Here is a 15,270-nt window from a genome sequence, read left to right as displayed (position 1 = left end):
TGAAAACATGATATTCCATGATAAACCATGCTAACAATTTACAATAAGGTACACAAAACTATGTGTAGGTACTCAGGAACAAATGAGGAACAAACTCAACTCAACTCAACTTTATTTATAAAGCACTTTAAAAACGACCACAGCCGAAACAGAGTGCTGTACATAAATTGACAAACAATGTAGGCATAAAACTGTTAAAACACAGGATAATAAAAAAATAAAAACAATAGAAACAAAAAACAAAACATAAAACACTAAAACAGGAGCAGAGTCTCATGCAGGGTTGAAAGCCAAGGAATAAAAATGGCTTTTAAGATGAGTTTTAAAAATGGACTATGAGGAGGCTTGTCTAATGTGGGGGGGGGGGGGGGGGGGGGGGGGGCTCGTTCCATAATTTAGGAGCAGCAACAGAAAAAGCTCTATCGCCTCTGAGCTTCCGTTTTGACCTCGGTACCTCCAGGAGCAGCAGATCAGCTGACCTGAGGCACCGAGCAGGAGCGTAGGGGTGAAGGAGCTCAGAGAGGGAAGATGGGGCCAGACCATTTAAAGATTTAAAAACAAATAAAATAATCTCAAAATGGACTCTAAAGTGCACAGGTAGCCAGTGGAGGGAGGCCAGGATTGGATTAATGTGCTCCCTCTTACGTACTCCAGTTAAGACGGCTAGTTAATGTACTCCATATGTTTCAAGCAGGTAGTTCCAGTGTGACCAACACCACAGCATTTCAGAGTGAGAAAAACACAGAAATCAGTACTTGTATTTTGAATAGGCACACATGAGTTGAGACATTGTTGATATCATGAATAACAATTGTGCTCAGCTTTAAAAGTTGCACCATAACAAGAGCTAGGTTGGATGTTAGATCGATTACGTACATTTTGTGAATGTAGGCTGAAACAAACCAATTTTTAAGTAACACATTTACAGTTGTGCTCATAAGTTTACATACCCTGGCAGAATTTATGATTTCTTGGGTAGTTTCTGTTGACATTATGATATAAAAAAGTAATCACAAATGTTTGACAATAAAGGGCTTTACCCAACCATTAACCATGAGCGAAAAAAAAAAGATTTTCTCTTATCATTTATATTATCTGAAAAATGGCTAAAAAAATCACACATTCTGCCAGGATATGTAAACTTATGAGCACAACTGTACACAAGTGCGTGGACTAATTGCTTTGCTCATTTGTCTGTCACACTGGAGGAGAAGGAGATTGAGATGCAAATAAGCAGTTTTCAAATTCTGGATAAAAACTCTTAACATCTCTATCTATACCGTAGGCTCATTGGCCAAAGACACATGAAAACACACAGCAGATGGTGATCGGGGTCTCTCAGGGAACAAAGAAGGGACCGCAGGAGAGATATACAACAGTTACAGCAGTACATCTGAGAGAGAAAGCACAAGAGTCACCTCTCAGAGTGCTCATTTTAAGATGAAACCATAACTTTTAGTGGCTAAATGAGGATATCTCTTGGACCAGAAGAGAGGTTTTCCTCTTTGTAGTGCAAAAATGTGAACAGAAGGGCAGATATAAAATTACTCTCAGGTGGATTGCTTGGAAAAGATACTGCTCACATTTAACAATGCAGCAGACCTAACAGTTGGTCAGCACTCCTGTTACTCAGAGGCTCCTTATGCCAAAACTGCAATGCAGTTTTCCACCAGGTTGTTAAAAATGAATAGAAAATACAATTTCCAATGCATTTTTAACAACCTGGTGGAATCAGATTGTTGGTGGAACCTTGTTTTGAACATTGTGTATGTCAATGCCTTTTGATGTGCACCTATTTTAGTATTTAAATGTTTAATTCTATATCTGATCTTATCTTATGAAGGAAATAACTGTATGAATATCCTGTTTTTGATGTCAACAACTGCAGCTGAGGCAACTACACCAAAACAGATAAGATAAGATAAGATAAGATATTATCCCCCGGGACGGAATTTCAGTTATCACAGCAACCCAGACATAAGCACAATCAAGAAGAAGTTTCAATAAGTAAAATAAAATAAGTACAAATAAAAATACAGGAATAAAGATAGAATACAATTTAGATATATACAATGTTACAATGGAATTTAGATTAAATAGCAGAAATTACAGGCAGATTGTCCTTTGTCTGAACTTAAACTCACAAAGGTTTCAAAGTATGAAGACATGTTGACAGCAGTGAGAGGCTAAACTCAGGTGATAAGTGCCGTGAGTCTGTCAGAGGAGACAACCTACTTGGAGAAGGATATGTGATGGATATTTGTCCTGGTTTTGCTTGGCCAAAGTCGACATTGATACTTTGTGTTAACTCTCTCAGCAAACAGAAACTTTTAGGGAGCAAGAGGAGCTGAATGTAGGCTTCTCTCCTCAGGATTAGACATTGCAATGGCAAAAATATGTATAGACTTTTAAGTTGCCTCTGTACTTCCTTATTTATTACATACTTTTGCTTCCTGAAGTATTTGGAAAACACTGCAGAAACTTCTAAACCATGTGATGAAAGGGCCAGCAGCTAACCTACATAACCTACAACATGCAGGTTTTATGTTATTGCCATTTTCTCTGCAGTGCGAAAGCCAGACTCCCACATCTTCTCTCTCCTCAGGGTCAAACTTGTCTCTGTTTGATGTGTTTCCACTCGTCCTCACAGTCTAGAGATAAATGGGCCACAGAAGGGAAGTTTGTGCATGGCTACTGAGTGACCTCCACTTCCTTGAGGTGATGCTTTTCACCAAGACAGTTGACTTTATCACCTGAGAGATCGTCAGAGAATTTCCCACCAGTTTGCTTATGGGTTTCCTTCTAGTTTGGTATGTGCTGCAGCGAGTGTCACCATTGGACTGAAACTGCTGCAACAGATGTTTGAGCCTGTTATGGTCACATCCTTTCCTTAAAATGAAGAAATAAGTTGATAAATGACGGGTATTTTTATGCACAGGCTATAATTTCTGAACCTTTTGTGCATGTATTTTAGGTAATTCAGACCTTGTCAAGTTGCCCCTGTAGAACTTGTTTTTATGGCATCTGTCCTGTTATAGGATGATCTGATTCAAATCTGCCACCTGCTGTTAGAAGCTGAGTTATGCAGGAAGATTTTCACCTCAGTCATCTTTTTTTTCAATATTATAAAGTGGGTTTTATTATACTTCATTTTTCCAATACCAATGCACACTGTAACTGTTTTGTGTTCATTTTATATCAACCTCATATGAAGAACTAAGTGCATCTAATCATTATTGTTAAAGCTGCTGTTGGTAGGAATGGTGTAAAAATGTAACTTTTTTTCTGCTGGGTTTGGAGAAAGGGTCATAATACCCATCGGTACTCATCAGTAAGTGAAGTAATTTGAGACTATTGCAAAATCTCTGTGTTTTCCAATGCCCTTGTATCAAGCAATGTTATTATTCCCCTTGTTCCCGTTATGACGGACCAATCATAGCCAATATCCAATCCTACATCTTGAGCGGTTAAGGGGTGGCCACTACTACGTCCTCCGATTGGTTATGAGTCCGGCACTATCACGACTGCACACGCCGATCTGTGTTGGGGGCTAAGAGGAAATCTGGTTGGGAGGGATAGTGTTGACATTCATAGTCCCTCTCTCTGAACAGATGTTTACTCTGTGACTACCAACAGCAGCTTTAAGTACTTTAAGCTGCATTTTTCCAACTTATCATTGAATGAAAATAGCACAGGTTGCTCTTTCAGAAGGAGTTTCGGGAATGTAGCATGGTGTGCTTTACAGAAACGTGGCTGCATCTGGATATTCCCGACCACAAAGTCTCCATTGACGGCTTCCAGACTGTCCGGGCAGACTGGAATAGCACTGAAAGCTCTGTGGGCCTCCGACCATGTTGTCTGCGCAGGGAGATCTCACATGCCATACTGATAGCTGTTTACATCCTCCCACTGGCAACCCGACAACGGCGTCCTACGTTCTCAACGCTGTCATAGTCAGACTCCAGACAGACCACCACAGTGCCCTCTTCCTGATCTCTGGGGACTTCAACCATGTATTTTCTACATAGCTTATTTTGTCTTCTGTACATACTTTTATCATCATTATTTTCATGGTACTTGTATTTATATCTTATTGATTACTTTCTTCTATTAATATTATTTGATAAATGTAACTAATTGTGTATAGGAGCAACTTTAATGACTGAATCCCCCCCCCCCCCCCCCCCCCCCCCCAGGATAAATAAAGTATTTCTGATTCTGACATGAAACTTGAAAGCAGGCAAAAAACTATGTGTTTGGAACGTTTGGAAATATAGTGTATGCATCATATAAAAGATCTACAGTAAGTTATGTATAGTTAGATTTAAATATATAAATATAATCACAATCATCTTGATAATACATTAACTCGAGGTAATAAATGGATTGAGGTGAAAATAATAAACCTCCACCTTTTAAAAAATGATATTTACTATTATTTCAAGTAGCTCTATTTTATTTATGTTCAGGCCAGGTTCAGGCGCGTCTACAAGAGACGCTCTAAAACGTCATTGGACGTCCTTTTGCATGACGTCATATCCGCAGTAAGAAAACAAACCTGAGAGGATTTTAACTCATGGAGGAGCATACTTCTCAAACGCTTGAACATGCTCACTCTGAGTTTAAAAAGCAGAATTATAAACAGGCGGAAGAATTATACTCGGAGTTTATCTCTTCATGTTTACAGTCCAGGTACCGTTTGACCTTTCAGGAGAAGTAAACCGAGCTAACAGCAGAAGCTAACTAGTGTTGTGTCATATTAGGTTACTGTGTAATTCTAAGATCAAGCTTTGCTTATCGTTATTCACCTTTGTATTCCTTATTCCAGTAAGATTTGACGTAGATTGCTTCAGGTTAAAATAAAGGGTAACACCTGTGTCGTGTGTCCACAGGGGATGTGACGCTAATCACTTGGCCGCTGCCTTTAACAACCGTGGACAGATAAAGTACCTCCGAGTGGACTTTCATGAAGCAGTGGAGGATTACACTTCAGCGATACAGTCTGACAGCAGCTTTGAAACGCCTTACTACAACAGAGGACTCATTCACTATAGATTAGGTAAACATAACCACACTATCTCAGACTTCTGCTTACATCGAGCTCTTAAATACATGTCGAGTTCAAGATATGATCAAATGGTTACCCTATGATTGGAAACAAATTAATAGTGGATTTTAACTGTATGAAATGATAAATGTTTGATCCAAAGACATGATCAACAATCCAAACCAGACAGTGGGTTATAAAAATTAAATGAAAAGCCATGCACATGAATGAGAAAATAAGGAGCTTTTTTTATTATTTGACTGCAAGCAATATTTTTTAATTAATTGTTTTACATTTAATTTGATTATTTATTGTTTTATTTATTATTGTTATTATTGTTTTTCATTTTTTATTTTAATGTTCCTAATTTATCCTTTTCACTCTTTCTAATTTTCCCGAACCTCTTTTATTTTCCTTTTAATGCTTTTATTTACTTATCCATTTTTATTTATTTATTTTTATTTACTCATCCATTTTTATTTATTTATTTTTATTTACTCATCCGTTTTTATTTATTTATTTTTATTTACTCATCCATTTTTATTTATTTATTTTTATTTACTTACTATCTATTTACCCTTGAAAATTCCCTCAACAATGATTTACTGGTCTATTGTCCCACCACTTCATTCTGTTTAATTTACGTGTATTCTTTTGAACCTTTTGCGATGCATTTTGTTTTGCATTGTTAAAATCCTCCTCGCTATCTAAATGCTTACTTTGTTATCTGAACCATGCTTTGTTTGTCAAAGCACTTTGTAAACATTTGTTTTTAAAGGTGCTATATAATTAAAGTTATTATTATTATTATATGATATCAGCCCCAAAATAAAACCCCACAAGTACATGTGATAGTGGACAGAAAGCTCAGCCACCATGATCACACTTAATATGGAAATATGATTCTTGTTTAGTATGTACTGTTTTTCCTTTGTGGTGGAGTTTAGTTAGTTTTGTCAATCAAATTGATATTTGTATGCTTCAGGTTCAGAGACACATGACAAAGGATCAAAAGAACTCAAACTAACAGCCGATAGATGTTTAACTTCATTGGAAATATCTGTTTTATAATATGATTGCACAACACTTCTGCATTTTTATGAAAACACACCTCAGTGTCAGGGAGTATGCATTTCAATATCAAACCTTCTGTGAGGAACTATCAGTATCCCTCAGTTTTTTGTAGCTGCTGGTCTTGTTTGCTTTTTTAGATGACATAGAGGCATCGCTATAAATAGAAGTCTGATCTATAATCAGCTATACACTCTTCACAACGGTCTTAGGTGGCTGGCAAATGTAAACTACTGACTTATGCTTCCCTTTTTGTATGTTATTTGCTGTGATGATGCTGTATGTGTGTCCTCAACACTAGGTGGGGCTGTGAATTCACTTTTACTCAGGTTGCTGAGAAACAAAACCAGTAACTCCAAACAGCACTTACAAGTCATAATAACACTTACTGTGTCTTCATCCTTTCTATGGTCTTGCAGGGTTTTTCGATGACGCCAAGAGTGATTTCCAGCAAGCTTTAAAGCTCAATCCAGACTTTGAAGATGCCAAAGTGAGCCTGCAACAGACACTTCTGGATCAGCAACATAAGACCAACAGGGGATACTGAAACCTCATGGTTTACCGAGTGCATACTTCATATACCATGGAATGTGAAACGATGACTGTTCTGATTGTCAACTGACTTTAAGTGCAACAAATGAACATGTCATCATTGAATCTGAAGATAAAATGTTGTATTATTACGTGAAATATCAGCGTTAATATTAACCTATAAGTGAGGCACAAACAACTAAACAATCTGCAATGACACAAAAAAAAGACTGCATGATAAATTCAAAATGCAAAAACATGCACATAAAGTTTTCACCCCACTGATCCAGGCAGACATTTATCTTGGTCTTTGTTCAACAGAGTGTTGAAAATTAATTTTGCGCACTGAGTCAAGACTGCTTCATTTTGAAAAATTGTAATAGCCCCATAAATAAAATAATGTAATTGTATAAGTCTGGGTGTAGACGGCGAGACTGAGCGACCCTGGCATTGCAGGTAAAATGATGAGCTTTGGTTTTACTGTCAGTAATAAAGACAGTGAGGGAGGTTAGTGGGTATCAAACAAACTGTAATCAAGGTTTCACATACAGGCGTCTCAGCTGTAAAGAGAAAACGTTTTTTATTGAAGTTGGACATATTAAGTGACATCTTTTCACAAAGTTGTTAAATTCATAGGGAATCAGTGGTACATGCAATAACTGATTTATGTAGAAATGCCTGATAGAGCAGAGACAGCCTGAGTCCATCACTATTATCTTCTTACATATTATTAAACTAATTAAACCTATCTCCTCTAAAGGTCTGCTCAGTGAACACAGAACATGCTACACTTCATTTTAAGATAGTCCACCACTAATAATGAAGACAAGTCTTTTACTTATATAAAAAATGGAAGGCAGTTATCTTTTTATCCCTGGAAACTTGCATTACAAATTCTTGCTGAACAAATCTTTGATATTCATGGAAGGGGGGCTCAACATTTTTATTCCATGTGTTCAGTGGTGTGTCCAGAGACCCCTTGAAATCCAATTGGCCACCCAATCCTAAACTATGATTGGCTGTTTGCCTTGTCAGAGGTGGGGTTTCTGTTAAAATCTACTATTTGGGATTAGTTAAAAGGCTGACAGTAGATTTCTTTATTAGTGCCCCTCAAATGTGACTTTGAAAAAAAAATGTTTTAAGTCCTTAAAGAATTGAGCTTAGAAGATTTATGCCTCTTAATATAACCACTGTTTAATACTTTAAGGAAAGTAGGTTGTGAAGACAGAAAGGGTGAATATTATTTATTTGTAAATGCACTGTCCACTGCACAGTTCTGGACACGCCCCTGCATGTGTTGCACATTTCAGATATTTTCTAAAGTTCTAAAGCATATGATATATGATGATATATGTTCATATAAATCTTATACTTACTCTATATTTAGCAGTGAGCAAATGATTAAAATGATGGTATGGACGTCTTGAGTACAATATATTTCTGGTGCCAAAAACAAATGTATGCATGTTTAAATCAAGTGAACAATAATTTTTTTTTAAAGTAAGTGAGTCTTTTTATCCCTGTTTAATTGTACACAGTTTTCTTAGAAGCTGCCTGTGAGTGGGTGGAGAGAAACTGATGTACCTCAGCTGTGCATTGTCATTAACCGATACATAAAACACCTGGGTGAGACTGAGTTAAGCAGCCAGGGTTGGTTTGTTGCTGGGGGCTTGCTGGACTCCTGTTGTTTTAGTGTTTGACTGTGATTAGACTGCAACATGTGGACGCTTGAGAACATGTAAGTTTGTTTTCAAGTTTCTTCTCATTGAATGTTCTCTGCCTGTTTCCATGCCACTAAACGTCTGCAATTTTAAGGTTTTTTTGGAACTTGATGGCCGCCGTAATCTTCTTGGGGCAAGCAAGGCCAAAATTAAAGCAAAATAATTTGCAGTCAAGTAAGGCTTCATTCACATAAAATCATTTTACATTACCTTTTTTTAAAAATCAGTTTACCTCATACATACTCTTTCTTCTGACAGGCAGTGGATTAAGGTCAGATTGTGCAGGGAATCTCATGAGGCTCTCCTTGGACAAAGCTCTGGCAGTGGGGAACCAGCTCGAAGTGGAAGCCCTTAGTAAGTGTAAAATTTGCTGACTGTGAGCAGATGAGTTCATCACCAGAAAAGGTGATCCTGTGAGTGTTGTCCTTTTTCTTTCCAGATGGCACCCAGCAAATTGTGCTGACACCAAGCTTGGCTGCTCAGTGTGGGTACAGCATGGAGTCTGACCCATGGGGAAACACCAGGATCTACACATCTCTGATGGCCTGCTATGTGGACAACAAAGTAGGATTAGCTGAGGCTATATTGTTGTAGTTGCAGTTTTTCAGTTATTACACACTTTATATGGTCCATATACTCCCTAATGTATTGCTGAGTAGACTGCATGATTTGGTGGACAGCTTTTAATTCCCATGGGCTTTCTGTAGTGACCGGATAGTGATTTTATTTTATGACGTAATTAACAAAATTCTAGCCTGCAACTGATAAGTTTCACAAATCAAATATCCTGAATTCTTAAGACCAAGGTTCATACATCATTTTAAAGAAATCACCAAAAATGTCAAACCGTTTAAATTTGAACCAAACCTAGTACACTCCTAGAGATTTAGAAAAGTTGTCTAACATTAATCTGGTTCTGCTCAAGGTTTCTGCCTGTTACAGGAAGTTTGTCCTTGCCACAGTCACTTGCTAAATACTGCAAAGTGCTCTGCTCATAGTGAGTCCTGTCTGTAAGATGGGACTGGATCTTATCCTGTCTTTGTTAATAATTTAACAGAGTATTGACTAGACCTGCTCTGTTTGTGCGATAACGTTTGTTTTGATTTGGCACTAAATCAATAAAGATTGATTAACTTTACAGGAAGATACCACGTTCAATATGGGCTTAAGACTGCGAATGTACAGCCAGAGTTCATCAGATGTTATCAGTCATGATGTGACGCAGACCTGCAGCTACACTCGCTGGGCCTCCAGAGAGATTCTGTGTGACAGGAACTACATGGAAGTATGTCACTCTACATTTCTGCTTTTTAACCATCCCACCTAATGCGCAACAATGTTTAGATTTATAAAGGGTCTGTTTTCAGGTGTCGAACTACATGGCCACACCTGATGCACAAGCTGAAACTAAGGGGCAAGCTCCGGAAGACAACTCCAAGATGATTGCTGTCCCTGAAGTAGAAGTTGTATTATATTGCATTTATTGCACCATTTGAAGTCTCTGCAATAGAAATGGGAAGCATTAAAGTTTCCCTTTGTTCTCCATAGGCCTCTGGTGCAGCACACGGTATCTGGAAGATGACCTTTTACACTCCAGAGCCGGTGTCGATGGTGCTGAGGGAGGCCGAGCAAGCTGGCTATGGTGCTATGATGACCTCCAACCGTCTGGTCATGCGCAGCCCATTCAACACAGCAGAGACTTTCTCAGAGGATGTAAGCAAAGCAACCCAGATCTTCTACTTTCATTATTTTCCTCTTTATAAATAACATTAAAATACTCTCTTAGGTGGCTGGAGTCCCTATGGAAGTGTTCAGAGCGAGTGCGTACTACAAGGGACCACATGGTCTGAATGTGGTTAACTTGGCAGCTGCCTGTCCCACAGGTGAGTAACAAGCAGCATGAGCATATGAGTTAAGTTGGTGGATACAAACAGTTGGTTCTCTGTTAACAGGTGGTGTCCTTTTCACTGAGGATGCAATCTCTTGGCATGTGCCTCGCCGAGTGACTCCTTTGATAGACGGTGGCTTTAAAATCATAGAAATGCACATGGGCATCAACGGGCAGCGGCTGGATCACTCTCAGATGGCCACACAGGGGTACACGCTAACCACCACAGACTTCCACATTATCATCGAGATCCCAGTGGGCTCGCCTGACGGTTACTATAAGGTGTGAGGAAGTCTCTAGATTTGATATGCAAGGACTCTGGTCACCAGGTCCATTGCAATGTTTTATTGAAACGTCATGAATAATTGCAGAGCCATGCCCCAGATTACCAATACCACATCACGTACTCTGTGGAGCCCATGCTGGAGATGCTGTGGCGGGTCGACAACACCCAAGATGACACTAGATACAAGGTTTTGTTCCCCATCACCACCCCTTTGATGCCCCGACCTCCACACGCTTATGACAGTGAGTTTAATTTCTATTAGAGTGAGAGAATCCAGCTCATAGAAAAGGTTAACCCTTGTTTCTTTTAACCTTTTGCTTTCTTCAGCTACTATCCCAGAGGACCGCATGTTCAGTGTTCATGTGGGGACTTTCCTTCATGATGTGGAGCTGAGGAACATCTCATTTGCCACTGGGGTTCTCACTGTGGAGGAAATCAATGCCAGAGGGTTCAGTATCCAGACGCACGTCTTCCCCAACGGAAACAAGAGCGTCTCTCTGACAGTGCCCTTTAATGCTGATGTTGTCCTGAAGCACGTATGAGAAATACTTAATCTTGCTTGTGTTTGGACAACTCTGTCATGTATGGCTGAGCTTTCTTTACTTTCTGTAGAACCCTGAGCCCTTGGTTACATCCTACTTCCTCCCCCTGGTCTTTGGGTTTGTCATTCTGCCAGAGGAAACTCTATTTGCCCATCAAGAGAACCTGCAGGCATCTCTGCAGGATGTCGGTGAGATCCTATTGATTTGTTCCTTTTGCCTTTTTAACAATCTCGAGGCTGTGCTTGCCTAAAAACATCTGGGAGTTCAATGTGTTTACCTCTGCTTTCAGTGCTACCCACTGTCACCGGCACCTGTGACCAGAACCTGTTTTACGTCAGCGTGACATACGGGAACCAAGGCAACAACTTTCAAACCATGGTTGGGCCTCGACTGCTAACGCCTGAGATGGCAGAGATTTACAACTTCAGAGAGAACAAAACGCACTTCAGCCTCGTGGTGCCGTTCAATGCAAAAGACACAGCATTTGAGGTATGTCAAACTGCAAAATATCACCACAAATCATCTACACTGGATAACTTATCTGTGTCTTCCAGCTGTTGGCGTCGGATTCAGTCAGAGCCAGACTCGACATTCTTCTATACGAGCCAATCAACAACTGGGTGCTTGCTGATCTGTACCTGGCCTGTCACTTCCCCTTAACCACAACCAGTAAGCTGCTCCTATGGTGCGTTCTGCTGCTTTGAAACATTGAAAAACGTGTGTAATTGATTTCTTTGTTCTTGTAGAGTGCTTCCAAAATGGCACAATGAATGCTCTGGCTGTAAAGGTGGAGTCTGTGCATAATCTCATCCCCGGTCAGCTGACTCTAAGAGATCCGTCCTGCAAACCTGTGTTCAGCGACGATCGTTTTGCGCATTTCTCCTTCAGTGTGGATTCCTGTGGCACCACCAGAACTGTAAATTCAATTTCATTAAGATGTGTAGATTAAGTGTCCCTTTTTTTTTTTTTTTTTTTTTTTTTTTTTTTTTTTTTTTTTTAAAGAAATGTTCTCATGCAAACTGTTTTTCCTTTTTAGTTCTTTGATAACTACATGCTGTATGAAAATGAAATTGGCCTGTATTACAACAAGAAGCGCAGCTACAACAAAAGAGGAGTAGCCAACACCTCACCCATTGATCCTGATTACAAGTAGGTAGTCTGTTACAAGTAGGTAGTCTGTTACAGTCCTTTTTATCCTTACGTACTATCTGATCAGGGGTTTTTAGGCAAACCATGCTTTTATATCTTCCAGGCAAACAATTTCCTGCTACTTTGTGGTCAATAACACACAAAGCGTTTCATTCGGCTACAAACCCAGAAGCAGTGCGCCCTCAGCAGAGATTGGCTCAGGACAGCTGATGGTACAAATGAGGCTGTCTCATGGTAACCTGGACTTCTGCTAAATGCACGAATGATCTCGTTGGTGCATGTTAGAAACATGAACACTTAATGTCTGTGGTCAAAGCTTTCCTTCTCTTCTAATGGGATTCAACAGATCCTTCATACACGCTCTTCTACCACCCTGAAGATTATCCAGTGGTCAGACGTCTGAGGCAGCCTCTGTATTTCGAGGTGGAGTTGATGCAGTTGACTGATCCGCAGTTGGAGCTCATCTTGGAGAACTGTTGGGCGACACTGCACAAGGACAGGACGTCAGTGCCCAGCTGGGACATCATTGTGGACAGGTAGTGTACCACAAAACACTGAACCATCAGTTTCTTGTGGAACTGCTCACCTCAACTGCTTTCGACATGATCCCTTGTGCTTTTACGCTCTTGGGGTAGTGAAGTAGAATCCTGGCAGGGTGAGCCAAAGACCTGCAGCCTGTTTCACCAGCTGTGCGTAAACTCAAACGTAGCCTAGTTTTGAACTTAATTTCTCATTTAGGATGAGTTTACACTCTACTAACATTTTGGGCGTTGCACCAGCTGAGAGTTTTTAACGTAAGCCTAAGTTACAACGTATTTCTTACACTTAGCTCCTAGTAGGTGTAAAGCCCTCTGTAGAGTATATCGGCTGCCATGGCGTGTCGTTTTGAAAGGTGGGATGATTTGGAGGATGAGGAGATACAGAAGGTTCTCCCAGCTAGATTATGTCTGCAACTCGATATCCAAGAGAGATTACATCCTTTAGAAAAATATGATGACCAAGATTTGCGCTCCTGAGTATTAAAATGTTGTAGTTGATTTACCACTCGAAGTCACTTATTATTGACACTGCAGATTAAGGATTTAGGCTGTAGTTATCACCTTACTTTAGTTTGTTTCAGCTGTTGGTCAGTTCTGAGACAATTAGGCATGAAAGATAACACATAATCCCTGCATCAAAATTGGTGCTTTCCTCTGATTGGCTGCTGGAAATGTAAACGTCATATCTGCGACAATGTTGTGGTTAGTTTGGACGTTACTGTCTACTAGTTAAGATAAACCTCATGTCTCTGTGGTGAAACCAAACAGTGACACAACTTAAGTTAAACTAACTAGTTTCAACGTATGGTTTAGTAATGACCTTATTCTCTAATTTAGGACACAACTTACGCACTGCTGGTGCAACAGGCTGCAGATGCTGCACTAAAAATTTTAGTTGGTAGGTAGGTAGGTAATAAGTGGGATAATTTTAAACTGTTTTTTTTTTTTTTGAAGTATTTATTTAAGAAAATAATTTATGCATCTAAAAGAAATGATTCCCTCAGATTTCACAGTTGGTAGTGCTTCTGATGCACAATATTTATTCTGTTTGAATAGTAATTTACTTTAAAAATCACTGAGGCATCCTGACCATAATCATACGTGTAGTTTTAATTATTTTTTATTTTTAAAAGTCCTTCAAAAGCTAAATTGCTAATTGTACTTTTCTTAAAGTTTTATTGAAATTAGGCTTACATTTGTTTCTAAATTTCATGAGTTGAAAGGCTGCCATGATTCATTCAGACATCTCAATCTAGCATTTTATCTCTTTACTAGCTGTGAGAATCCCGATGACGGCTATGTGACCCTCTTCCATCCTGCAGTAAGGGACTCCAGAGTCACGGTGCCATCCCACATCAAGCGCTTCTCTATAAAGATGTTCACCTTCACCAGAGATGAAGAGGTTCTGAAAGACGAGGTAGAAATTGACCCTAAAATAAGACTTCTCCTGGTTAACGGCTTGTTGCTCTGTGTAATGAATCTCTCCGTCCACAGATTTACGTCCACTGTGATGCAGTAATCTGTGACCCAAACAGTCGAGCAGACGGTGTTTGCAGAGGACAGTGTGCGCAAACTCAAGGCACAAGTAACTCCAGACATCAAGAGATAAAAGGGGTGAAAAGAGGTAAGGCTCAGTTTGAGGAGAGTTGTTTTTTCAACTGGACGTGTCGATTTGACTTTCTAAACTTCTCTTTCCAGAACAAAGAAGCACAGACTCCAAACACCAAAGGCTTTCCTCTGGACCCATTCTTCTATTGTCACCAGACTTGAAACTCTGAATAAACTTGTGTTCTTAACTTTTTGTCTATTCTACTTTTTATGACATGAATGCAAGTGACTAATATGGGGCGCCATTTGTAAAGTTGCGCACACTGAAAATAACAGCAACAATTCTCCACATTTAGCTCCAAAATGTCATAAAGATTTAGAGTGCATTTTTCAAAGTCACTTTTTTTTTTAATCACATTTAGAGAAATATTTGATCTTCACATTTAATTTTGTTGTGAAAAATATATTGAGCTAAAATCACTGTTAAATGTAAATGCTTTAGATTTTAGATTTAACATAGATTTAACACTGAACATTTAGATTTAACATTGAACATTTAAATTTAACAATTGTTTTTAGATTCAGCATTTATATTTAACATTTAGATTTAACGTTGAACATTAAGAATTAACATTTATATTTATACTTAGCATTTATATTTAACATTTATATTTAGCATTTAGCAGTGATTTTAACTCATATTTTTCACAACAAAATTAAATGAAGTATATTCCTCAATACTTTTAAAAATGCACTCTACATTTTTATGACATTTTGGAGCTAAATGTGGAGAATTGTAGCTGTTATTTTCAGTGTGCACAACTTTACAAACGGCACCCCCATAGACTAAGGTTGGAAAAGCCAAAAGTAGACTTCTTTTTCCTTGTACAGATGAAAGCAATTTGATTAATGTTGCCTTCAAGGGTAATTTTTTTTCCTTGAGTAGCT

The 15,270-nt window shown here is 38.9% G+C and overlaps 1 protein-coding gene across 3 annotated transcripts; it reads left to right on the top strand.

Moving 5' to 3' along the window:
* The first annotated feature begins 4,533 nt into the window (after positions 1-4,533).
* Positions 4,534-14,570, top strand: zpax1 (zona pellucida protein AX 1). Of its 3 annotated transcripts, XM_034700061.1 has the most exons (23): positions 4,534-4,692; positions 4,893-5,059; positions 6,538-8,387; positions 8,465-8,544; positions 8,629-8,724; positions 8,810-8,934; positions 9,512-9,655; positions 9,738-9,827; positions 9,919-10,083; positions 10,157-10,253; positions 10,323-10,540; positions 10,630-10,786; positions 10,872-11,080; positions 11,157-11,274; positions 11,376-11,575; positions 11,641-11,755; positions 11,833-12,002; positions 12,123-12,235; positions 12,339-12,469; positions 12,582-12,771; positions 14,050-14,191; positions 14,269-14,398; positions 14,473-14,570. In XM_034700061.1, exons 3-23 carry the CDS (start codon positions 8,368-8,370, stop codon positions 14,550-14,552), a joined length of 2,790 nt encoding a protein of 929 aa, XP_034555952.1. In that variant the 5' UTR covers positions 4,534-4,692; positions 4,893-5,059; positions 6,538-8,367; the 3' UTR covers positions 14,553-14,570. The 3 variants fall into 3 exon arrangements, with proteins under 3 accessions (XP_034555952.1, XP_034555951.1, XP_034555950.1); XM_034700060.1 differs by lacking the exons at positions 4,534-4,692; positions 4,893-5,059 and having other exon boundaries at positions 8,257-8,387; positions 9,738-9,833; XM_034700059.1 differs by lacking the exons at positions 4,534-4,692; positions 4,893-5,059 and having other exon boundaries at positions 8,257-8,387; positions 9,738-9,836.
* The last annotated feature ends 700 nt before the right edge of the window (positions 14,571-15,270 follow it).

This window comes from Notolabrus celidotus, chromosome 13 (assembly GCF_009762535.1).
Source record: "Notolabrus celidotus isolate fNotCel1 chromosome 13, fNotCel1.pri, whole genome shotgun sequence".
Classification (NCBI taxonomy): Eukaryota; Metazoa; Chordata; class Actinopteri; order Labriformes; family Labridae; genus Notolabrus; species Notolabrus celidotus.
The sequence above is the reverse complement of the archived record's forward strand: the minus strand, read 5'-3'. Positions and strand labels throughout refer to the sequence as shown.